The following is a 25,735-nucleotide window of genomic DNA, read 5'->3' on the forward strand; positions in this document are numbered from 1 at the left end:
GAGATAGATTTGATATAAAATAGATAAAATATTGGCGTACTACTGTTTCAGCTCCCCCCGCCCCAAATGGATCCGTCCGCCCAATGACGTCCACCAATCAAAACAAAGAGGTTCAATTTTAAATTTTCGAAGCAGGTCACTCGTTGTGCGGTTGCGGCGTTTTCAAACTTAGCCATTTTTAATACGAATGAAAATGTTTAAAAGGGCGTTTTAGTTTTATATTTAGTGTCTAAATATAAAAAAAGACAAAATGACGCAGGAGTCGGCGGTAAAGGTGTGTGTACGAGTCCGTCCACTAATAGAGAGGTAAGTTTGAGCCAACCGTTTGTTGCTAGCTTTTCTGATGTTATTTACTTAATGTAGTTTATTATTGTTTCACATTATAGACACTATTACCTTTTAAAATGTACATTATGTGTGTTCGGACTTATTATTTTGTATTATTGCGTTACCTGTAAGGTGTATGGTCTCTGTGGAGTCATAGACGTAAAAGTGACGTTAACGTCAAATATTAAAGTTTTAATATCATAAATACAAATAATCACTTTTTTCTGAGTTTTAAAACCGAAAGGCGACACAGATGGTCTTCAGTTAGAGTTTGATTTTCGATAACAACATTGTGTGTTGTTTTAATTGTTGCAGTTTTGCGCTTTTTACGTCGTTTTATTTGTTATTAATTCCCCACAGAAAGATTTTACTTAAAGACGCATGAAGGATATAAAAACAAAACATTTTTGTGGGTGTGATGGAAACCTGTAAATGGCTTCTTTAAAAACCACACCCAGAATTCATGTTAAAGACAATACACAAGCTTAAAACTCAGTGAATGTCACATTGAAATTGCAGAAATGTAGTTAAAACAGGGTAAATGTTTGATCCCATTTATTTAAACAGAGATGTATTGTGATAATCTTAACAGCTTTACGATCATCTGATGGCTATTTTGGGATAATTATATCTATTATAGGATGAACCTATTTGATATGATAGATGATGTTAAATACATATTTTTGAATGACAGGTGATAATAGTTCAAACATTCATGTCTTGTGACTATTTATCGGCTTTATTTTCTGGTGGGATGCATCTTTTAAAGGATGGTTCTTTTGATGATAGATGATAAGATAAGATATACTTTATTCATCCCAGCACGGAAAGTTAGGTATTCCAGCAGCCAGCATACATACAAACACACAACACAATACATATATACAAACATATCCCACCCATACAAAAAAACATGAGCCCACAATACAGTTTGATATATGATATATGCAACTCAGGCTAAAGTTTAAATGTCTTCTGTCCTTACTTAAAGGGGAGTCGTTATAAAGTGCAATTGCAGTAGGTAAAAAAGTATTTTTAAATCTGTCCTTTTTTCAGCTTAGCTGTCGTAGCCTCCCACTATAAACACTCTTTTGTTCACACACGAGATTGTGTAAGGGATGCATGTTATTGTCCATAATGTTCAACAGTTTCTGTATCATCCTTCTCCCCATCACCAGTGTGTGGGGTTTAATTACATTAATATTTAACACAAATGTAGATTTGAACCTTTTATTGTCCAGAATAGTCAACAACTGCAGTTCCAGCAGAAAGAGGTTGATTTAACTTGGAAATAAAGTATGGTGGTGGCGCCATCTTTTAAACGGTGCAAGTTCATGTAACAGAATCTGCATGTTGCTTTTGTAGACTTTAAAATTTCCCCAGCTCAAGTACTGAACATCCATGACTATTTAATGTACGGAGATATGCACTAATGGAGAGATGTCCGGCAATGCAACAACTGGCACCTCTTCAGCATCGAGACCATTTTCCATAGGTTGATCTGTACTGGGAACATAAACCCGGGACATTCTGGAGTCTTCAGACTGAGCTGCTGCCGCCCCAAGAGGGTGTTGAGGGGCCAATTCATCTTAATATAGTAGTATTTTTTGTTGTGTGTGTGTCTTTGTTTCAGGGAAGAAAGTGCCGCTTCGGAAAGCGCAGAGCCCGCCCATCTGTTTTGGAAAGCCGATAAGAAATCAATCCATCAAATCGATGATGGGAATTCCACAAAGAGCTTCAGTTTTGGTATTTTTTTTGCACCATGATGTTTAGGGATTAAGAGACATGTTTGAATTACTTAGTTGAATTTTCTGTTTATTATAGTCACTGTGAAAGACTCTCCTCCTCCTCTGTTCACAGACCGAGTGTTCACTGCTCAAGAAACAACCAATCAGCTGTACCAGAACATTGCAAAGCCTCTGGTTGTTTCCACTGTTGAAGGGTACAATGGTAAGTAATGGCATGTATACAGTGAGTAAATTACATGTTCTTCTTACTGTAGCTGCATGGTGTTTATATATTCTCTCTTTTCCCACTCTGCGACTTCAGGAACCATATTTGCTTACGGGCAGACGTCTTCAGGAAAGACTTTCACCATGATGGGGAGTAACGGCACTCCTGGTGTGATCCCTCTGGCTGTGGAAGATGTCTTTCAAACCATTAAAAATGTAAGAATCACATGTTTAAAACAAGCTGCAGTCTGTGGTTTTGTGAAGATTAGGGTTGTCCTGATAACATTATTTAGATTTAGGTCAATCAAGTTTAAACACCACAGCAACAAAAATACAACATATAGATGTCTTAGGCACCCAGGCCCGAGGTAGTTTCTTGTTTTTAATTTTCAAAATAAGAAAAAAAATCTCCTGCACACTGTCTCAACACAAATGTACAAGTATTTGTGATAATTAGACGGGACTGTCTCTTTAGCTCTCAGCAGCTTTTGGTTAAAAATATGACTGAAGAGCTGAAGCTTTTTAAAGCTTCTGAACTTTCTGATACCATCGATCATCACAAAAGAGATCGTATCGTTTTATAATCCATGGCATTGAATAGTATCAGACATTTTTAAGACATGAGTGAGGATGTTAATTCTAACACATGCGTTTTCTCTTTTTTCCCAAAGTTTCCAAAGAAGGAGTTCCTGCTGCGAGTTTCTTACATGGAGATCTACAACGAAACTGTGTCGGATCTGCTGGTGGACAGCTGGAAGAGGAAACCTCTGGAAGTCAGAGAGACAATCAACGTACGTCAAAGTTCAGCATGTTTTGGCTGATCCAAGTCAGTCCATCGCATTATGCAAGACAAACTAGAACCAAGAATTTCTCACACTTCTTATTTACAAATAAAGCGGTCACTTATAAAGTAAAAGACTCAAAGTGTAGCTCCACTGAAAGCCAGAAACCCTGAAAAGATGTACTTTTTTTTTTTTTTAATCTGTGTATTTCTTCCTTCACTCTATGCAGAAAAACATCTATGTGGCCGATCTGACTGAAGAACTAGTAACGAATCCTTCACAAGCTCTGTCCTGGATCAGGAAAGGAGAAAGTAAGATCAGAGTTTATTTTAAACACAACAGTTACCTCCACACTCGGCTTGTTTACATGCTGTTAGAAAGAGTAAAACATTGTGCGTAAATACCACTAAAACCGGACTCTAAAAAGCTCGCTGAGGGAACTGTGGAGCATCCTCAGAACACCTGAGGCTGAAATGATGGTTTTTACTGACGCCAGTTTTAGATTAAAAAATATGTTTTTTGAGATACAAATCATGCAAAGCTCTTCTATAGGTTTCCCTGACTGACAACGTGATAGATGAACATGAGGAGAATATGGGATTTTAAAATAGTTCACACACAGAAACTGAAAAACAGTTAATCCAGACATTGCACATTCAGCTCAATTTGTTCCCACTTTACCTCTGCAGAGAACCGTCACTACGGAAAGACGAAGATGAACCAGCGCAGCAGCCGCTCACACACCATTTTCAGAATGGTTAGTAACTTCACAGCACTCGAGAACATGGAGGATTCTGGGAAAAATCTGGATCTCTGATGATTTATTCTTTCTTTTAGATCCTGGAAAGTAGAGAAAGGAGCGACCCTGCGTCTGGTGAAAACGCTGATGGAGCCATTATTGTGTCTCATTTGGTGAGCTGATTTTCTCTTCATCTTTGCGTGCGTGTTGCTGTTTGTGTTGTCGTTATTCATTTGGTGTCTTAATTTATGTGCTGCTTCATCTTGTAGAATTTGGTAGATCTGGCTGGATCTGAACGAGCGAGTCAAACAGGAGCTGAAGGTAAGCTGGTGTGAAGCCACGGACAGTTTAAAGTCTCTGGAGTTCAGACCGTGTCAAGCATCAACTAAATGCAGTATACAGAGTTTTAGTAATCTTCTTTTCTGACGCCTTAGGTGCCCGCTTTAAAGAAGGCTGCAACATCAACCGCAGTCTGTTCACACTCGGCCAGGTGATCAAGAAACTGACTGATGAAAGCCAGAAGTAAGTAAAAAGCAAAGAATGCAAAAACTTTCACATTTATTTTCAGGAAGTCTGGATGTTTTTCAGTCTGGGTCTTTTCGCATGTATTTTAGGGTCTAAGTAAACGAATGGCACAAAAAGCGTGTTGATCATTACTTTAGGGTGCTCAGTGTCGTTCTCTTTCTTCAGGGGATTCACAAACTACAGAGACAGTAAGCTGACCCGCATCCTGCAGAACTCGTTGGGTGGAAACGCCAAAACGGTCATCATCTGCACCATAACTCCCGTCACTCTGGAGGAGACCCTCAGCACGCTGCAGGTGGGAGAAATAATCAGATTTCTGCCTCGCACACCTTCACTCGCCTCTACACCAACAATTTAATATTCTATTATCGTGTTTGAATATTCATTTGTAAGTCTTTCTCCTTTCTCCAGTTCATTTTTGCAAGATCAAAATCTGCAAAAATTAAATTCAAAGCCTTTTATAAAATGCAGTTAAGACAAACGGACAGACATAAACATAGTTTATGTCTATTTATGGGAAGACGAAACAACTTGAGTAGCGTCAGTATTTGTAGACCTGTGAGTTTGAACAGAACACGGCTTCTCTCCGTCTCAGAGCTTTGGTTTAAAAAAAGGAAACAGATGGTGGTGCCACCTTGCTGAGAGATGAAAACATGAGAAACTAAAGTAGATGATGTTCATTTTTGTACCAGTTTGCCAGCACGGCAAAGAAGATGAAGAATGACCCTCATGTGACGGAGGTCTCCGATGACGGAGCTCTGCTCAAAAGGTACCGCAACGAAATCGTAGACCTGAAGCGCCGGCTTAACGAGGCAAGTCTGATCCTTCTGTTTTTGGTCATTTCTTGGCGCGTCACTGAACAAGGCAGGCTGCTCTTCCTCCCACTAACACTAATGCGTGACACCTCCCCCTCTGCAGGTTTCTTCGGTCACACAGACCACAGCCACAGAGAAGGACTTTCTCTCCCAGCTGCTCCAAGAGAAAGATCAGCTCCAGAGAGAACAAGAGGACCGGATCAGAAACCTGACCCAGCTGCTCGTCACCAGCTCCAATCAGATCTCTGCTCCAAAGGTAAACATGAAAAAGAATAAAGCTGGAGATATCGTATATCTTTGTCTTCATTAGTATGGTTAAAATGATTTGTGTCCTTTTTTTTTTTTTTTTTAAGAGGCCTAAACGCAGAGTCACGTGGGGAGGAAAGATGCTCCGACTCGCTCATCCGTCTGCGTTTGAAGGAGGAATGTCTGAGCTCAGCTTTGCAGAACCTTTTTCCGGGAAGAGGAAAGCAGAGCGCTCCTACCTGAGTGAGATGGCAGGAGGTACGGAGGAGCTCACACATTAAAATGAGTTGAAAAGAAGCTGCACTATCAAATAGATAATGGAATGAATATATTTCCACAGACGACGAGGATTTTCATTGGGGGATTCCTGAGGATCTTCCAGAAGACATAGAGCTCAATCAGAGCTCTGTGACTGTTCGGAGCTTTGGAGACAGGTGAATATCTCTCTTTAGCTTTTAATGTTCTGTATTCAAACACATCATTAATCTGTGTATTTCATCTTTTTTCTAGTCCCAAAGACTTTGTATCTCCGGACCGGATGCGGGAGCTTTCGAGCAAAGTGTCTCACCTGGAGATGCAGCTGGAGATGGAGATTCAGCAGAAAGAGGAAGCCATGATGAAGGTGGAGACATTAGATGACAAAGTGTCGGAGCTGGAGCAGCAGCTGCAGATGGAAAACCAGCAGAAAGGGGAAGCCATGATGAAGGTGGAGACACTAGATGACAAAGTGTCAGAGCTGGAGCAGCAGCTGCAGACGGAAAACCAGCAGAAAGGGGAAGCCATGATGAAGGTGGAGACACTAGATGACAAAGTGTCGGAGCTGGAGCAGCAGCTGCAGACGGAGAACCAGCAGAAAGGGGAAGTCATGATGAAGGTGGAGACACTAGATGACAAAGTGTCGGAGCTGGAGCAGCAGCTGCAGACGGAGAACCAGCAGAAAGAGGAAGCCATGACAGAGGTGGAGACATCAGATGGCGGGGTGTCGGAGTTGGAGCAGCAGCTGCAGGCGGAGAACCAGCAGAAGCAGGAGGCTCTGGAGAACGTGGAGATGCTGGAGGTGAGAGTGGCTGACCTGGAGAGGCAGCTGGAGGAGCAGAGCCACACTTCGAGTGACTCTGATGACCAGGTGAGCTGAGTTTGTTTCAGACTACAACCTTTTAGATACAGTTCACGTTTTTAGTTGTGCTTGCTGTTTCAAGACTAATGCTCACATTTTGTTTTCCAGATGAGACGGGAGTTCGCAGAGACCGTCCAGCTGTGTGAACACCTGGCAACCGAGAAGGTAATCCTTAAAGGATTGATGTGACTCTGGCTTATATCACAACACTGAGGACACTGTAAACCTGCAAAAAATAATCAGTTTTATTGTTATTGCTACATGAGAATTCTCAGTAAACACATAAAACAATTCTGAATTTATTACAAAAAAGTACATCAATATTCTATGTAAAAAAAACAATGTGCACATTTTTCCTGTGGGATTATTAGACTGAGTAGATCGACCATGCTGTACGTCGTTTTGATGCAATTGGATGAAGTTAAAAAAGCCATCAGCTTCCCTTAGGTTAAAACTCTGTTAATGTTAAAACCCTGATTGTCTCCATTCGGTTAATTATTTCAAGTGATGCTTGTAGCCGTTTGATTGGATGAACTTGTATGTCTGCAGGACGTGATGGCTGCAGAGCTGGGCTACCTGAAGCAGGAGCTGGGGATGTTCATCGAGCAGACCGAGAGTCTGGAGACCGAGAAAGCTGCTATATGGAAGGAGCTGGAGGAGAGACGAGAGACGGATGAGTTCAAGAGTCTGGAGGAGGAGTTCAGGAAGGAGCAAGAGGTAAACTTGTTGATCATTTTCAGATTCCATCTCGCTGATACAACGCCCAATCCATATACAGTTGAGTTATAATGCTGATTTTTGACTTTGTGTTTTCTTTGTGCTCTTACAGAACGAGCTGCAGAATGAAATCTCCAGCTTGAAGGAGGCGGTCCAAGCCTCTGAAGTGCAGTGTCAGGAGCTGCAGGTGAGATGACTCGCTGACAGGGTCCTCCTGCGGTTCATTGCAGGACCAAAAACCACAAAGTACAGTTCAGTTTCAACTGTTTGCACTCAAACCGGCCGAGGGGAAACTGGGCGCGACATAAAAAGTGACCCTCTCTTTCTTTCCTTACTCCTGATGATGATCCATAAACAGACAAGTTTGAGTGTTAATGCATGTGATTGCATTTATCTGTGTTGTAAAAATCAATAAATAATCGTGAACTTAAAATCAATCAAAAATAATCGTGATTAGGATATATGACATAACTGTGATTGTATGAAGAGCAGCCCTACGAGGTCACAAAACGTCTCAGAATTCATCCTGACGCTGTTATTTATCAAGCAGGCCGGACCCCCGTCGGGAGTGAAGGGGGCGTGTCAGCTTCCGCATTCAGAGACACATGCAACCACAAAAACAGCCTCAATCCCAGCGAGGCAGAACAATCCAATGATAACAAACATTAACATAGAATAGACACATATGACCCACAGTAATATCTACTCTCATATCTTGGTTTAAAATTGATTTAAACTCGTTTTGACATCTTCAGTAGAAACAAAAGGTTGTCATTCAAATCCTTGTGTCTTCATGTATTGCAACAAATCAGATGTGAAAAGCTGTTTGTTAAATATTCTTTACGTGTCTGCTGTCCTAGAACAAACTAGACGTTTTGTCTGAGGAGCTGAAGAAGAAAAGTGACTTTGTAGAGGAACTCCAAAGTATGGTACGTGAGAGTTCTTTCTTTTTCCTCTTAAACATTTTAACGGCATGTGTCCACTGATGCCGTTTTTTGCTCTGCAAGCTTCAGTGAACAAAAACCTTTAATCTGTCATTAGACTGAGTGCTTTATCGGAACGAGGCAGATTGTGTTTACAACTGCAACAAGGCTATAGTGGACCGTGTTTGATCCAAATGTTGCTCATGGCAGCGCTCGGTTAAGAATATGACTCAAGTTATTTGTTTGTCTTTTAATCTTCTGTACGTTTCTGCATGATTACACCAACAATCATAGTAATAACTGAGATTATATTATTTTAAAACAAGCATTGAAAGTATCACAGTATTGAACATTTTTGCCTCTCCCCTGCAGAGTGGTAAGGATTTGGTGCTTGAGGTGGCGAAACTTCGGCGCTCTCTGGACGACGCCGAGGGGCTCAGCAGAGACACGAAGAAGGAGTGGGCTCACCTGCGCAGCGAGAACATCGCTCTGGAGGAATCCAACGTGAGTGGAGTCAAAACACAAAATTAATTCTGTGAACTATAATTCTATCAAGCATAAAACACTTTTATTTAATGATATATCGATGAAGAGAGAGAGGGGGCGCTGTTACCAATGAACAACCTCTTCACTTTAAATCTGATCAAATACATGTTTGATGTTCCTCTTGTTTTGGCGACTCTTAAAGATCAATAATGAACATATTTTCAATATAAAAATCCAAAACTGAGGAAATAAAAAGGGTCCCTTTTCAAAACTTCATGGCCAAAACTTTGGCAACGTATTTGTACAATTTAGTTAGTGTGCAGGAGTTCATTACAAACAAGAAATTATCCATTAAAAGCACTTTCCTAAATCATAAAAAAAGGAGTTTATATTTATCTGACTGCTTGTCTTCATTGTTGAAAAAGTAGCCATGTGCTTTTATATTAGAAAACTAAGGATGCAACCCATCATCATGCATCGAGATATTGAAGTGAAATCGAGTCGTTGACAGGATAATTGTGAGACCAGTGAAAAATGCACAGACCGACACAGCTGTTTTTTTTGTTTTTTTATTTACTAAAGGTTTAAAATTCTGGTATCATCGTTAAATCTCTAGAATATAATTTAAAAGACTTTTGAATTTATTTTAGTGTGTTTCCACATGATGCTCTGCTGTTTTCATTTTTTTCCCCTCAGTGATTCAGTGTCAGACATTTCTAAGATCAACACCTTGACTTTGCTTAGGACTAACCTTTTTTCATTCTGGCTCTGTTTGTGTTCACACAGACTTATTTCCTAAACTTCATCAGATCACCTCGTTTGACTTCTGTCCAGAATCTTCTATTTATTCCTAAAAAGACACATATTTGTATCTTTTATTTAATGCATTTTTTCCTGCGCTCCTCTCCAGGTGACTCTGACCACAAACCATGAGAACATGGAGGCCGAGGTGAACAGCCTGCGCTTTCAGCTGGAGAAGGAGAAGTCTCGCTACAGACAGATGCAGAGCGATCTGCAGAAAGAACTGAACGTCGTGTTTGACGAGAACACAAAGCTCACCACGCTGCTGGATGGAAAAGTCCCAAAGAGTGAGTTTAAGTGTATCTGGTTCCTGAGTGGCCTTTCTGATGGTTGGGTTTTGGTTAAAGGACTCTTAAGTGTGCAGATTCAGATGTGGGATTTTCTCTGTCTGTAGATCTGATTGACAGCGTGGAGCTGGAGAGAACCGTGGCCAGCCTGAACAGAGAGCTGGCGGTGTCTCGTGAGGCGGAGGAAGCCCTCAGAGCTCAGCTGGACGAGCTCGCTTCAATACAGACTCTTCAAGACAAAGTGGACAATCTGACGCAGCAGGTCAGCCCTCCGAACATCCTTTACGTGCAGATCTTATCACAGACATGAGATCCAATCATGTGGTGTCGTTCTTTCTGTTTTCATAAGGTGTGTGAGCTGACGGAGGAGCTGTGTGCCGCTCAGACTCACAGGGACAGTCTGATCTCGGCTCAGGCTCAGAGTCAGGAGGAGGCTCTGCAGCTCAGAGACGCCCTGCAGATGAGCCAGGAGGAGATCCTGACGGTCCGAGCAGAGCTGAGCGATGCAGCGCTGAGAGAGGAGCAGGTGAAGGAGCAGGTGGAGTTGCTGCGTCAAACCCTGGAGAACTCCGAGGCCGAGAAGAGTCAGCTCAACTCTGCCGTCCAGGAGGAACTCTCAAAGGTGGGCTGAGGAAAACTAAAAATTACACTGCTGCCTGATCCGATCTGTAGTAAAGTTAGTCCAGACAGTACAAAGGAAGGTCAAATTAAAAAATACACAACCGACATTTCAATGTTTCTGATCTGAATTTGATCAGCGTACATTAGTGTAAGTAAATGATCGGGCTCTTCAGCATAGGTTGGTTCTTGGTAGTAAAGGACTGTATTCAGGTTTAATCATGGTTATATTTCTTTTGTAGCTGACGGAGAGTGAAGAGCAGAGAGAATCGCTGACAGAGAAACTGAACGACATGCAGCAGCTGGTGAAGGATTTGGAGGAGAAGCTCGCTGACAGTGAAGTTTCCAAGATGACCGAAGAGGAGATCAGCAAAGAACTCCAAGAACAAGTACTGTAATCTCCTTATAGCTGCATTTATTTGACATCTCTTACTGTGTCTTCTTTTTTCTATGTTTTCTTGTGTTAAATATGATGGATATGTAAATAATAATAGTAGGTGGAAACAAGTTTATTTGTACTGTTGCAGCTGAACCAGCTGACTGAAGAGCTCCGGGTTGTCCGAGCAGAGACAGACGCCTCCCTGTGTGCTGGAGCTCAGCCTTCAGCGGAGACGGAGAACAAGCTCTTCACTGTGGCTGCAGAGAGAGACCAGCTCAAGGCCGACCTGCAGAAACATGTGGACATGGTGAGATGCTGCTTTTGACCAAATTACAACATATCTGGTTTTATCTGTTAATTTATGTTGTCTTTAACTTTAGTAAGCCTTCCTACTCAATGTGTTACGTCATTTTCAGGCTGCAGAGACGCAACTTCTTCTTCAGTCTCTTCAAAACGAGCTCCAGGAGCAGAGGTCAGATCTGGAGAAACTGTACGAGCATAAGGAGTCTGATTTAAGGGAACAGGTGAGTTGAATATATGTGAAGCAGTTTTCTTATCCTTGATGTCTTTTTTTCCCCTCTCAGTGCTGAAACTGCTAGACTGTTGTTTGAAAATCTTTCTCAACAGATGCAGAGTCTGTCAGAGGAGCTTGAGCGCGTGCGAGCGGAGAAAGAGACTCTGCCGTCCGCAGCTCAGACGTCTTCAGAGGAGACGGAGAAGCTGCTGTCTGCTGTCTCCACGCTCACCGCCGAGAGAGATCAGCTCAGGATGGACCTGCAGGAAAACGTGGAGATGGTGAGTTGATATCTCACTACTCTGTCAACACTTTTAAAATGCTTTTTATTTCCCTGCACGTCAGGTCAAATTGTAATCCTTTCTTGGCTAAACAGACGATAGAGAATCAGGACGAGCTGAGGACGGCTCTGGAGAGAAACAATGAGCAGAAGGAGATGATTAAACAGCTGCAGTCTGCACGAACATCCAAACAGGACGGGCCTGATCCATCTGACACGAGTGCACAGCTGGAGGAGCTGCAAACACGAGTAAGAGAGTCTGAGGATAAAGAGGAAAACCACATATTTACTAGAATTTTCACGATACCAGATTTATTAAACTTTGTTACTATTCATGTAAAAATCTAACAATATTGATATCTGGTTCGAAGAGGGCAACACAAGTAGAAGTCCAAAGCAGCCCGAAGTCAAGAAATGTCTCACTAGAAGTGTTTACATTTCCACAGATGATGACACTATCAGAGCAGCTGCAGAGCGTTGAATCAGAGAGAGACGCTCTGCTGCGTGAGAGGACGGCCGACTCTCAGACTGAGGAGATGGAGAAGCTGCAGCACAGAGTGACGTCTCTCAGCGAGGACAGAGATCAGCTGCAGGACACTCTGGATACTCTGAGGCAGGAGAAGCAGCAGCTCAGAGAGGAGAGTGAGGGCAGGATGGAGACCCTGCAGGAGGAGGTTTGTGTCTGTCAGAGAGCTTTTCTTCAAGGGTTGTCCCAATACCAGAATTATTATAGTAGGAATATTAATTCATAAAGTTAAGTGTCATCCAACCTCTCTGGAGGTTACATCAATACAGTTTCATTCTTTAAAAGGCACTTTTGCTTTCTATGCACCTATTGCACCTGTTTTATAAATTGCAAACATGTTTGAATGATTAATAAGCACTAATGGCAGCCGTGAACGAGAAGTTCAAGGAGAAGGACAAGAAGTTGGAAGAGATGCGAAAGAACGAGGAAACCAAAGAGGGCACTCTTTGGAAGACTGAAAGTTTCAAGCGGGGGATTGTACAGGGTTATTTACGTATCCAAAGATTGATTTCTTATTAATGATTAATAAGAAGGTAGAAGATGGTCTTGCATTTATAGAGCACATTGTAACTGTCAGTCACTTATAACATAACCAGAGCGCTGATTGGACACGCTTTGAACCGCTCCGACCACAAAGATCAGTTTTCCAATGACATATGAGGGACATTATTACCATTTTGAAAGTTAAAGATTTACACTTTCCCACAAACATAACAAATCCATATTCAGTCTGTTGTCAGCAGCTGTTTCCATTTGTGGGAAAGATAAAAGCTGCAGATCTGTATTGAAGTTTAACGGTGCCTGAGGAACGTTTGAGCTAAAAAGGCTGCTTTAATAGCATCCTTACAGGGCTGCACACATAAGATAAATCCTAACAAGTATATACGAAGTTTAGATTAAGAATGATTCTTTTTACCCAACAGATGAAAACACTAACAGAGCAGCTGCAGAGTGTTGTGTCAGAGAGAGAAACTCTGCTGTCAAAGAAGGAGACGAGCTGTCAGAGCTCGGAGGAGGAGATGGAGATGGAGAAGCAGCAGCTCAGGGAGGAGATGGAGAAGCTGCAGCATAGAGTGACGTCTCTCAGCGAGGACAGAGATCAGCTGCAGGAGACTCTGGAGGCTGTGAGACAGGAGAAGCAGCAGCTCAGGGAGGAGATGGAGGAAAGAATGGAGATGGTATGTTGACACTGGTTCTTCTAAATATTTGTCATTTTTGTCTGCATTGAAAGAAACAAATAATAAACGGATGGTTTCTCTTTCACAGGTGGCATTAGCTCATAGCGGGTTAAACCAGCCACAAACACTGAGCTCAGACCTGCAGACACACGATGAGAGAGTGACACAACTTCAGCAAGAGGTAGGAAACGTTCATCCAGTCTGACAACGATCAACATCACACATCTGAGATGCATCGCAGCTTTCAGACATGATGACGGTCTTTTAGGATGTATAATGGGGGCTTTTTGATATGACAGTGGACTGAGTAGGAAACAAGCAAGAGAGAAGGAGTGGGGGAATGACATCCGGTAAAAGGAGCCACAGGTTTGACTTGAATCCGGGCTGTCCGCTTGAACGGCTATAGCCTTTGTACATTGGGTGTGACCACTAAGCCATCTGAGCCCCATGATGATGTTTTTTGAGGAGCAACCAAAACAGTCTGGGACCCTTTGAGGTTATTTTGACAGGCTTGCAACTCTTCCCTCTCAATAGCTTTAAGCAGAAACATAAAGCACAGCATCTATATCACCATAAGTGACCCCCCGCCCTCCTTTATTCTCTCTCTGTTTCTCTTTTCTTCTTCTTCTTGTTTGGGATGTTATTTTTTAGCAATGTAACTGTTGTTAACATGCTACAATCTCATGAAATTTGACATACTTTATCTATCATACATGAGAAGAAGCAAATCTATGAGTTTCAATAAAAGTTTCATCCCGCCCCCCAGACAGAACAACTTCAGGCTGCACTTCAGACCGTCAGCGAGGAGAAGAGTCGCCTGGAAGAAGAGCTGCGGAGAAATGTGGAGACGGTGAGAGAAATTGTTTTTTTGATGCCAAAGTGACTTCTCTGTATTCTACCTCTCATATTAATACGTTAATAATAGATCAGTCGATAATCTGCAACTTTTTGTCTGAATTTTCAGGCTGCAGAGACACAGAGTCGTTTAGAGTCACTTCAACAGCAGCTTCAGGAGCAGAATCAAAGAAACAACGACCTGGAAAGTTCGAGCCGTGAGGGACAAGCTCAACTAGAACAACAGGTCTGTTTCTCATTACATATCTCACTAAAGACGTATAAGTAAGTGTCCCTTTTCATGAAGACTGTATCTGTTTGATGCTCTCTCATTATCAGGTGTCAGAGGCTGAGTGTCGTCTGCGTTCTCTGGAAGATGAGCTCCAGCAGGAGAAACAAAATAACTCCAATCTGATGAAACTCTGTGAGCAGAAGGAATCCGACTTAGAGCAACAGGTGAGTTCTAACTTTAATTAAAAAAACAGCTGTTAGTTAAGACATCCTTCATTACAAACATCTCATGAGTGTTGTTTGAAAAAATCTTTCACCCACAGACGAAGACTCTTTCAGAGCAGCTCACGGTGGCTCGAGCAGAGAGGGACGCCGTGATGTCAGAGAAGGAGACGAGTTGTCTTAACTCCTCGGAGGAGGAGCTGCAGCACAGAGTGACGTCTCTCAGCGAGGACAGAGATCAGCTGCAGGAGACTCTGGATGCTCTGAGGCAGGAGAAGCAGCAGCTCAGGGAGGAGATGGAGGAAAGAATGGAGATGGTACGTTAATGCTGACACTAGGCAAGTGTTTACAGACACTGCACATATAAAGCAACAATGTTACTTTTCTTCCTTAAGAGGAATCACGAAGCTAAACAACTTTTAGCAGGGGAAATGTCGTCTTTCACACATCCATAGATTGCTCCTGCTGCCTGCTCATAGAACTATGTTAGTTTGGCAGCAGGCTGCAGTTCTCTAGCCAGAGGTGTGTACGGCTTTACGGCACTAGCCAGTTAGCCCATCTCTGTTCTGTTTGATACAACGGCTGAGGCTAAAAGAAGAAGAGGACGGTGACAGATGAAGCTAAGAAGAGAATGGTAGAGAGGGAGTGAGCGAGCAAGGAGCAGAGTGAACATCCCTGCAGATATTATTAAGAACAGATTGAGACGTAACGTTATGCTGTATCATTATCAGTGTCATCGTTGCTTCATGCTTAGCAGCTCAACTGGGTGCAGAAAGTCATTTAACCCAACTTATGTGTCAGGTTTGATCCAAATAAATAAATCCATCTACACCAAAAAGTTGTCTCAACATCAGGCTGTAGATGTAGAGTCATGTTTGCGCATCATCTAGCAATATTACTGCGCCTTGGCAGTCTTCTTTGGTTTCTAACAACACCCCTCTGCTTGTCAACAAATGCATGCTGACTGTGATCACGCAAGAGAGTAGATACAATCTTGCAGAGATCTCATTTTTATGTGTTCCTTCTCTCTCTCTCTCTCTCTCTCTCTCTCTCTCTCTCTCTCTCTCTCTCTCTGTGTTTAGCTGCAGAGTGAGTTACAGCAGCAGCAGCAGCTCAGCTCTGAGCCTCGGTCACTGAGAGAAGAACAGGAAGCTCAACAACTCCTGCAGGTCAGATCACATCTTCTCCTCTTAGCAAATTTTCACCCCTCATCTGCATCTTTTACTTTTCAACTTCACGATTTAGGATACCGGTTATATTGTCCCTGTGACGATCCTCTTTTTCCTCATGAGAGAATGAGACTAAAACTGTCGCTGTCTGTGATTCAGATCCAACAGCTGGAGGAACATCTGTCGAGGGCCGAGCAGGAGGTGAGCCAGCTGAAGTCTGACCTCCAGGAAAATGTAGAACTGGTGAGTTAAGATAATTGTTTTTCAATCACTGACTATTCTTTGCTTAAAAAGTATGTCACAGATAAGTGAATGTACTGTTTGTTTGCAGCTCTTATAAAAAAAAAATTAATTGGTGATGTCTTCCAGATGATCGAGAACCAGGAGGAGCTGAGAGTTTCCCAGGAGAAGATCAGAGTCCTGCAGGAAGAGATCAACGTGATGAGGAAGGAGAAGACGGAGCTGGAGGGCAAACAAAGCGAGAGGAACGATGGAGAGGCAACGCTGCAGATACAGCAGCTCCAAAACAAGGTTTGACACATTTTGATCAATTTATTAAACAGGTCACACAAAATAAACCTGCTGTTGCTTCCTTAATAGATCATGTAACTCACAATGTTTACAACGCCCTTTCTTTCCTTCAGGTTCAGAGTGTGACCGAGCAGCTGCAGAGCGCTGAATCAGAGAGAGACGCTCTGCTGCGTGAGCGGACGGCCGACTCTCAGACTCACAGTGAGGAGATGGAGAAGCTGCAGCACAGAGTGACGTCTCTCAGCGAGGACAGATATCAGCTGCAGGAGACTCTGGAGGCTGTGAGGCAGGAGAAGCAGCAGCTCAGGGAGGAGATGGAGACCCTGCAGGAGGAGGTTTGTGCCTGTCATTTACCTCAGATATAGAACAATAGTTATTTTAAAATGACTAGATTTGTGAAAGAAACAATAGTTAATTGTTTTGCATCAAAGTGCTTTGAAAGAAGAAAGAAAAAAGATATAATGTACCGGTAGTTGTTTAAATATAGAGTTAGAGTTAAACACCTTTGTGCCACTTTCTGATTGCATTTCATAATAAAGGGGCACAACAAACGTACACACTCAGACATGCAGAGCTGTTCCACCTTTCCAGCTCTTATGTTACACATTGCAGGTGCACGTTGTCTGTTTCCCATTTGATGACAGAAAGTTAGAATTAATCCATATTTTCTTCTACAGGTAGCCCAGCTGAACATGACTCTGCAGACTCTGATGGAGCAGAAGAAACAGCTGGAAGACGATCTGCAGCAGAACATCAACATGGTGCGAAAAAAAAACAATCATCATCACGGAGTCAATCTGAGCTGAAACCTAAAACTTTGAGAAATTACTACATTTATTTCGTTCAGATTATTGTTCTAAACTCCTAAATGTTGTGTGTTTGAGTCTGACAAAAGCTGACATTTGACTTTTAGGCTTCAACAGCTCAAGACCTCCTAGAATCAGTCCAAGAGAAGCTGCAAGAACAAAAACGAGTCAACGGCAACCTGGAGAGAGAGTTTCAGGAGAAGGATGACGCTCTAGATCAACAGGTGAGTGTCAGTTTGTTATAAAAAAAAACAACAACTAGCTTCCAGAGAAGGAGTTTTCCTCTGACTGATCCTCTCTTCTCAGGTGAGGACACTAACAGAGGAGCTGCAGAGTGTTTCCGCAGAGAGAGACAAACAGGTGAAGACTCTGTCAGAGAAGCTCACGGTTGCTCACGCAGAGAGGGACGCTGTGATGACAGAGTTGGAGACCAGCTGTCTGAGCTCCTCGGAGGACATGGAGAAGCTGCAGCACAGAGTGACGTCTCTCAGCGAGGACAGAGATCAGCTGCAGGAGACTCTGGAGGCTGTGAGGCAGGAGAAGCAGCAGCTCACACAGACCATGGAGGACAGGATGGAGACACTGCAGGAGGAGGTTTGTGTCTTTCAGAGAGATTTACTTCTAAAATGTCCCGTTTTCACTCTTTAGGCCTGCAAAGAGCAGTCGAAAAAAAGTCAGCCGACCTCTCAAAAGGCAAATCATTGAAGAGATCAACAGTAACAATAGAAAGTCTTTCAATCAATATTTGGCATCTTGGATTGTAATTTTCAGTTCAACATCAGAGTCTGTCATGTTGGCTGACACTTTTGTTTATATACTGATATCCCAAGTTAGTTTTCAACCTGGCAAGAAATATTCTAGTGTTTTACATATTGAGAGATCTTGTGGCAAGACATCTCGTCAGACTCCTTCCAGCCCTACTTATCTGACATTTATTAATGGGGACCTAGAATCTAGACCCTGATCCCTGCAGTTAGAAAACTCTGAGGTCAACCACAATTTCCTCAAAGATGCTGCTTAAAAAAGAACATCTGGTTAGGCTTCATATATTGTGTCTTACACATGAAAGCCATTGGTACAGTATATATGTAGTTTAAACTATTTAGAGATTAAAAAATGATCTTTTTGTACCCCACAGATAAAGACTGTAAGTGAGCAGCTGCAGAGTGTTGTATCAGAGAGAGACGCTCTGCTGTGTAAGAGGACAGCCGACTCTCAGACTCACAGTGAGGAGTTGGAGAAGCTGCAGCACAGAGTGACGTCTCTCAGCAAGGACAGAGATCAGCTGCAGGAGACTCTGGAGGCTGTGAGGCAGGAGAAGCAGCAACTCACACAGACCATGGAGGACAGAATGGAGATGGTACCTGCATCTCTAGATACAGAATGCTTTTGGGCTTAACTTTGTTTCCATGTTACTAATAGTCTTTTCCCCTTTCAGATCTTGTCCCTGCAGGAGCAGCTGAGCAGGCAGGAGGCTGAGAGAGAAGAGAGGGAGGCCGAACTGCAACAGAAGGTACGTTCAAAATCATGAAATGTCAGAGTCAGAAAGTAAAAGTCACAATTTAAGAAGATAGGCCTTATTCTTTTTTTGTCATCACTCTTGAGCTATCGGTTTCACTCCTCAGTTTTCAGAAGATTTAGTGATGATGGTTTTGCTCGCTTGTCTTTCAGCTGCTCACTGAAGCGAACGAAACCATCTCCGCCCTCAAAGAGCAGCTGAGCGGTTTGGATCAGAGCAGCAGAGGAGTCAAAGAGAGTGCAGAATCACAGCTGCAGGACTCTGCTGATCAGCTTCAGGTAACTTTACAATTTTTTTTATTTAGTCATCAGCTGAGAGGCAAACATTAAATTTAAGCACAACTCAGATCTTGCTGAACTTGTGTCTCTGCAGGAAGCGTTCAGAAAGTTGCAGAACTTCATCGAGGCGTGCTCCAAATTTAACTCCACAGCTCTGGGTTTGGCCCCGACCGTGCAGGAATCGCTCACCCCCCTGCCAAAACCCGCCAACGAAGCCTTTTGTCAGGTTGAACTGCAGGCGGCGCAGACTCTGGGAGAGATCATTGTAAATATGAACATTTATGTAAATCTGAAATATATCAAAGCTCTCTAAGGATCAGGTAATAACATCAACGCCCTGCTATCTGCCCCCTCAGGATCACGTGCAGGTGAGTGCGCAGGGCTACAGGACTCTGTTTGAGGAGCTGGTGAGGAAAGATCTCGATGTTTACGAGGAGAGACGCCTGCAGGACGTGTTGCTGTGCAGAGCTCAGGCCCCCAGCTTCTCTGTGAAAGACGAGGACTTTAACTCCATGTGGGAACAGAGACTGAGCGAGCTGCTGGACAAGAGGAACCTCTACCTGCAGGTGAGCTGTTCTTAAACGTTGTCTCAATGGCCAATAACAGTATGTCCAAACCTGTGTCCTCTGTTGACCTGTTTTAGTGGACTACTAAAAAAAAGCTAACAACATGAACAGATCTCCATTAGCGCCTTGTTTCTATGTATCTTCATAATAGAATTTGTAACCAGCTTTGCAGCGGCTGTGGGTTCAAATCCGACCTCTGCCCTTTGCTTCATGTCATCCCCTCTCTCCTTCCCTCTCTCTCTCTCTCTCTCTCTCATGCCATCATTTCCTGTCTCTCTTCAGCCATCATATCTAATAAAGGCAGAACAGTCAAAAAGAAAATGATCGGTGTAATCTAAGTGCATGACAAGGACACTGGCACTGTTTCCTGAATGCTGTTGGAATAATCAGTCAGCGGTACAGCTGAGTTTGCGGGATTTTTGTTAGTCATGATAAATTCACTGAGTGCTGCCTTTGTAAAACTAGTGTTTTTAATGAAAACAACTTTCAGACTTTGACGAGGGTTGGGGGCAGCCACCTGTAATATTATATGCAGGACAAACCCTGCAGACAACACATCTGTTTTAAAACCCCTCAAGATGAGTCCAAAACTGTAGTTTCCATTTGACATGTTTTATGGGGGTTTGTTTTTGCTCCTCTATGGTCTTATTGTGATAAAACTTACTTGCATACTGAACTCATAAAAAGATCAAGCAGCTGTTTCTTCCTGGAGGATCTCAGAGATTCTTAACCAAATTAACAATTAGTGAAAGAGCTCCTAAGAAGAGTAGGTATTTACCTCTATGATGTCTGTTTGTTGTGCAGAAAATGGAGTGTGTTTCGGAGAAGCTGTTGGAGAACATTAAGATGTACTCCAGTGAGGTGTCCACTGAGAAAAGAGAGCGGGCGAGGTTCAAGGAGCAGCTGAAGTTAACCAGCACCAGCAAGCTGGACTCCTTCCTGAGCCGAGAGCTGGACACCAGATCAGCTCTGTCTCGCAGCAGGAAGACCACTCTGAAGGTAATAACTCCAACTCCCATATCTGCAATGTTGTTGTGCAATTTAGACGATGTGCAGGAGTTTATTGCACTTTTTGATGGACTTATTACTCTCCTACACACCTGTCTTACAAAAAAGATGTAGTTTTATTTTAAAGCTTCAGTGCTTTTCCATACTGTGATCATTAAACACATGGTATTAAAAAAAAAAAATGAAAGATTGACCACCTTGCTACCAGTTTCCCCACAGTGTATAAATGTGACATTGCTTCTTTCCTGCAGGGCATCATCGATGAACACAACAGTCTGTTCAAGGAGATGAAGCTGCTGCAGACTCAGACAGACACTCGGCTCCAAGAGGAGAGAAGCAGAAGGTCAACACTGCTGCAGCCACTAGAGGGCGCTCCTCTGAAGACAGAGCTGTCTCTGATGAAAGACAACAAACAGCTCTGTCTTCAGCTCCAGGAAACAGAGGAAAGAATCAAAGTATGTGTGTACGGTGTGCACGTAATGTCAAAATCAATTTGACGGCTAGTGCTCACTGGGATGTTCAATAAAAATGCACATTTTTTCAAATCCGTCCAAGAGTTTACAAATTAAATCTTAGGGCACTGGTTACTATTTCACACAGTCTTAAGTCCACTGTCCTGCTACACAGAGTACTCAGTGTACAGCACCTGATTTATATTAATCAGTCCTGAAACCATTTGCTGTTGTTAGAGTAACTTTAGATCTGTCAACTGTTTTAAAGATTTACATCTTCAGTTGAAACCTCTTAGTTTAAGGCTCAGTATTGAGAGAGGGATGTAGTATTATCAAGGGAAAGATTTCTCCCTCACCTGTTCCTATGCACAGCAGTGACATGTAATGTGTAGCAGATCTGAGAAACCGTGAATCTTCTTGTTGGTGACAGGTGCGTCTCTGTGTTTTCAGGCTCTGTGTGCACACAAACAGCAGCTGGAGGAGGCTCAAATCAAAGCCAACAACAGGGTGTCCAACCACAAAGAGGCCACACAGCTCCTGCAGACGGAGCTGCAGGACAGCCGTGCTCAGGTGGAGGAGAAGGAGAACATGATCCAAACTCTGAGGAGCAAACTGAGAGAGTCGGAGGTCGGTCTGAAGCAGCTTCTGTTATCCTCAGACTGTGGATCACATCTTTGAATTAACTATGAGCAACTTCATCCTGACGTTGTCACAATATCTGAATTTTAAACTTTGATACGATTCTAGTGAATATCTAGCGATGTCAAACAATGGCAACAAAAATAGAAGTGATGTGCGTCTGATATTTAGTAATTTGTTGTTTTTAATGAACAAAACTCCAGCACACTGTCTAAATGTGGATACTGAAATGTTGCCAAGGTTTTTGTGCAATGTAGACATTGCTCTCCCTCTTTCACTTGCAGCATAGTTTCTTAAAGGATTTGATACTTTTCAACACTATCGATCATTAAAGTGCCTGACATTGTGTTGATTTAAAGGCGTTGTATAGAAAACCGCAACCTCACTGTATTCTGGTCTTGTGTGGTGTTTATTGTTGTTGTTCAAAATAACTTTGTAAGCTGATATTTGTGTCTGTGTTTCAGAGAAATGTCAACCCCAGTGCTGCTGAGCTGGAAAAACTCCGGACTGAATTATTTAAAATGGAGGTGGAGTTGAGTTCAGCGTCTGATAAGCATCAACAAGAGTAAGAGCATTTTGTGTTGTTTCAAACATGGAACTTAATTTGATTATAGAAGTGTACAGCAACCCTGTTTCAGTCGTCTTGATACTTTCTAAATCAGAAAAACATGTCTGGATTTATTCTTCTCCTTCTCTGATTGTCTGTTTTTCGTCAGGATCCAGAGGATGACCACGCTGCTGAAGGAGAAAGAAGAGTCTCTGAGGAAGCTGAAGGAGACTTTGAGGAAATCCCAGCAGCAGGGAGAGGAGTCGTGTGAGTTCACAGTGTGTGTCTGTGTTACTGTTCTGGAGAAAGGTGTTATTTTTTTCCTTGAATAAACAGAGTGTAGTATCTGGAGATGACGAGCCAAAAAGACAGACAGGCAACAGTTTCAGAACTGTTTGCAAAATGTCTCTTCTATATTCAAATATATACTTTTTCTTTCTCTGCTAAATTGGCGCTAATTCATCCAAGAGTAGCTAAGGAAGCATTGCTTGGCTAAATTAAGTGTTTTTTTTGTTTGTTACGATAAATTCAGACTTTCACTAACCTCAGGTTACACAGTTGTATGTGCAGCTACTGATGAATCATCACATCTGTTGATAACAACTGTAAATAAAACGTGTATTTAAGGGAGAGGAGGACAAGTGGAGTGGCTGTGAAATCAATCCAGCATTTGTAGTTCTTGAAAATATTTGTTACTCACTTAAAGAGGAGACTGTCACTAATGTAGGCTTGTTGAATTCAGTCCTGCAGGGGGAGGACCTTCATGCCAGACTCACAAACCCCAGAGGAGTCGTCATCAAGACCAGCATCCTGCAGGAGACGACCAAACTGGAGGAGGAGGTCAAGCAGCTGCAGATGAAAATAACCGAGCTGGAGAGGTGAGGTGCAGCCGTCTGAGGGTGAAACAGCGCTGACGGGTGGTGTTATTTATTTAATCTCACATCTTATCCATCCCTCTGTCCCGTCAGCCTGGTGTCCGCCCAGCAGGCCGAGATCAGCAAGTGGAAGAGCAGAGCCATCAAACTGAAGGCCAAGAACAGAACCGACGCAGACAAGCCCTCACCCCCCTGCACCCCCACCAAAAGAGGCCTCCCCGTCACCTCCGACTCCTCCACCTTCTACAGCTCACCCAAGAAGTTTCTGATCACTCCCAGGAAGGTCTTGGACTCTCCCAGGAAGCCTTTGGAGTCTCCCATGAAGCAGCTGGACTCTCCAAATGTCCATCTGCTCGACTCCCCTAAGAGCCGGTTCTTTGACGTGGGTGGAGGCACTGAGCTCCTTTCCAGGACCTGTCCCAAACAGTTCTTTGATAACTCCAGCCTGGGAACTGTTCCAGGTAAGCTCGAAGTGGACTGTACTGTACAACTGTACTGTTGTGGGTCTGATAATCCTGACGCTATAAAGACCTGAGCTGTTTGTTTTACCAGAGGTGTTCGATGTTCCTGATTCACCAGCTGAAGAGAAGGGTAACTGTTGTAACTTCTGTTTCACTGAGGGTGTGCTAACAGAAGCATGGGGTGATGGGACTCTACTAGTCTGACACTGAGCCTTAAAACCTGAATCAGGATGATTCCAGAATTTTACACTTATATTAAATACTTGACAACAAAAATAGACGTTCTCTGGACCTATTTCAATATACATTTTTCGATGACCAAAAATTGCAGACTAACTCCTGTACACTGTCTTAATTCTACAAGTTGGCAATGTTTCTATACCCAAATGTTGCCAATCTTATTTGTGCAATATTGACAGTGCGCTCTCTTTTACTCACAGCAGCTTTTGGTAAAAATGTGTCTAAGATCTTAAAGGTCACATATTATTTTCCTTTTCAACAAGTTTAAGTCAGTCTCAGAACTCCTCAAAACATTTGTGTGAAGTTTCTTGTTCTAAATCCACTCTGATCCTGTATTTGATCATGTCTATAAACCCCTCTATTTCAGCCCTGCTCAGAAGAGGCTGTTTCTATGTCTGTACCTTTAAATTTAAATGAGCTGTGTCTGACCACGCCCCCTCTCTAGAAGGGCTTGGGTGGCCTAAGCTTTCTCGCTCCATGTCCTATTGTTTACGGCGAGACGGCAGACTCAGAGGGCAGAACAAACAACTAGCTGTGGGAGTGTCACCCACCTAGGGGAGGGGTTACTGCCCTTTGTGATGTCATGAAGGGAAAATCTCCAAACGGCCTGTTTGAGCACACATTTTCTGAAAAGTGGAGCAGGCAAAAGACGAAGAGGATGGACTTTTCTAATTACTGTGGGGTGTAGACAGACTAGGGACACATGAAAGTTTGACAAATATGGTAAAGTGTGTTTTCCGTAATATGTGACCTTTAATTATTTGAAGCTTTGATACTTTTTGATACTACCGATCGTTAAAATAACAATAATGTTATCGTTTTGGAACACGTGATGTGTTGTGTTTCAGGTGCGGGAGCGTCTGCAGACAGAAAGGACGAGTGGTGGCCTCAGTCTCCAAAGCAGGAGGACATGTGCAAGACCCAGTGAAGAGTTTCACACAACGTGCAATAACTTTAAATGTATCTCTAATGTTTCAAGCTTTTACTTTTTCTCTAATTCCTTTATTCCAACCTTCTGTTTGTCTTTTAAGTTTAAATAAAAAAAATCTCTTAATAAACTCTTTGACTGTTATTTTAACATACCTATATATTTGAAACGGTTAGTCAATGGCAGTGTAATGTTTCCGGTTTGTAATGCTGCTCTGAATTACAGAAGCTACTTTTAGTGAAGAGTTGATTACACATTCGTCACTCACATTTCACTCATTCAAAAATATTCAGGAATAATATCTAGACCCCCCCTTTAATATTTCCTATAAATGTTTTGAATTTTAGGATGTGATCTTATCTAAAGGTCGATTAGATGGTATCTAAACGTTTAGAATACCTCCTATTGTGATAGTGTAAGTGATACAACCTATTGACTATAACTTTCATAATAAATAGCTCAGAAAATATGCTAATATATAATTTTACAATTGCAAAACACATTATAAACAAACACCACACACACAGCCCTCCAACATACAATGTTTCAATATGTCATTAGTTCCTGCTCAGTTTTGTTCTGTCTTGTTTTTGCCGTTTTAAATGTTAACACATTGTCCCCACATAGTATTGCTGTTGTAATGTCTCTCACTCGTCCTTTACTGTTCTGCATCACTTCATTTAAAATAAATATATATATTTATATATATATATACATATACTAAGTATAGTTTTCAGATTCACAAATGATATAAATGATCCATAATACATGTATCTCTCAATTACTGCCTTATCTGTAGCGGCTATTTTTTGGGAAAAACATATGAGGACATTGAGTATGCAGGCAAACCAAGTCCTATGTTATTGCTAAGGTTGAGTTCTTTGTTTCTGATGGTTTATTTTCCAAAAAGGAAACAAAGGAATAGAAAATCTTGGCTCCTGCTGCCTCATGCACTGGAAATAAACAATAGGTCCACAACAGGTCCTCTACCTGCCTACAGATATCAGATAATACACAACTTCAGGTGTCTATGGTGTTACCCAAATACAAAACAAACTACAAAATACTTTAGCAAAAGAAAATATCAAATTAACATGAAGAAAATGTATAGAATAATCAACCAATACCACTTTATTATTAGTAAACTAAAATATAAGTAAATTATTAGGAAAGAAAGCCTTTATTGTCATACAATTGTACAACAAAATTAAAAATGC

The 25,735-nt window shown here is 42.2% G+C and overlaps 1 protein-coding gene across 2 annotated transcripts; it reads left to right on the plus strand.

The window, feature by feature from the left end:
* The first annotated feature begins 160 nt into the window (after positions 1-160).
* cenpe (centromere protein E) lies at positions 161-24,648 on the plus strand. Of its 2 annotated transcripts, XM_065963512.1 has the most exons (57): positions 161-306; positions 1,961-2,073; positions 2,188-2,277; positions 2,377-2,495; positions 2,951-3,070; positions 3,291-3,372; positions 3,751-3,818; positions 3,899-3,973; positions 4,070-4,121; positions 4,235-4,322; positions 4,491-4,620; positions 5,018-5,137; positions 5,244-5,396; positions 5,494-5,644; positions 5,727-5,820; positions 5,897-6,512; positions 6,612-6,668; positions 7,053-7,220; positions 7,333-7,407; positions 8,081-8,149; positions 8,516-8,647; positions 9,540-9,717; positions 9,825-9,979; positions 10,067-10,339; positions 10,578-10,724; positions 10,863-11,021; positions 11,131-11,238; positions 11,342-11,509; positions 11,605-11,757; positions 11,955-12,182; positions 12,958-13,212; positions 13,301-13,393; positions 13,979-14,062; positions 14,177-14,293; positions 14,386-14,502; positions 14,601-14,816; positions 15,582-15,668; positions 15,828-15,911; positions 16,038-16,199; positions 16,313-16,534; positions 16,877-16,960; positions 17,113-17,229; positions 17,312-17,599; positions 18,144-18,365; positions 18,444-18,518; positions 18,677-18,802; positions 18,897-19,067; positions 19,159-19,368; positions 20,173-20,367; positions 20,628-20,831; positions 21,279-21,455; positions 21,932-22,032; positions 22,184-22,281; positions 22,757-22,892; positions 22,983-23,350; positions 23,442-23,480; positions 24,439-24,648. In XM_065963512.1, the coding sequence occupies exons 1-57, from the start codon at positions 251-253 to the stop codon at positions 24,516-24,518; spliced, it is 8,325 nt and encodes a 2,774-aa protein (XP_065819584.1). In that variant the 5' UTR covers positions 161-250; the 3' UTR covers positions 24,519-24,648. The 2 variants fall into 2 exon arrangements, with proteins under 2 accessions (XP_065819584.1, XP_065819585.1); XM_065963513.1 differs by lacking the exon at positions 23,442-23,480 and having other exon boundaries at positions 162-306.
* Positions 24,649-25,735: the final 1,087 nt, after the last annotated feature.

This window comes from Labrus bergylta, chromosome 15, assembly GCF_963930695.1.
Source record: "Labrus bergylta chromosome 15, fLabBer1.1, whole genome shotgun sequence".
Lineage (NCBI taxonomy): Eukaryota > Metazoa > Chordata > Actinopteri > Labriformes > Labridae > Labrus > Labrus bergylta.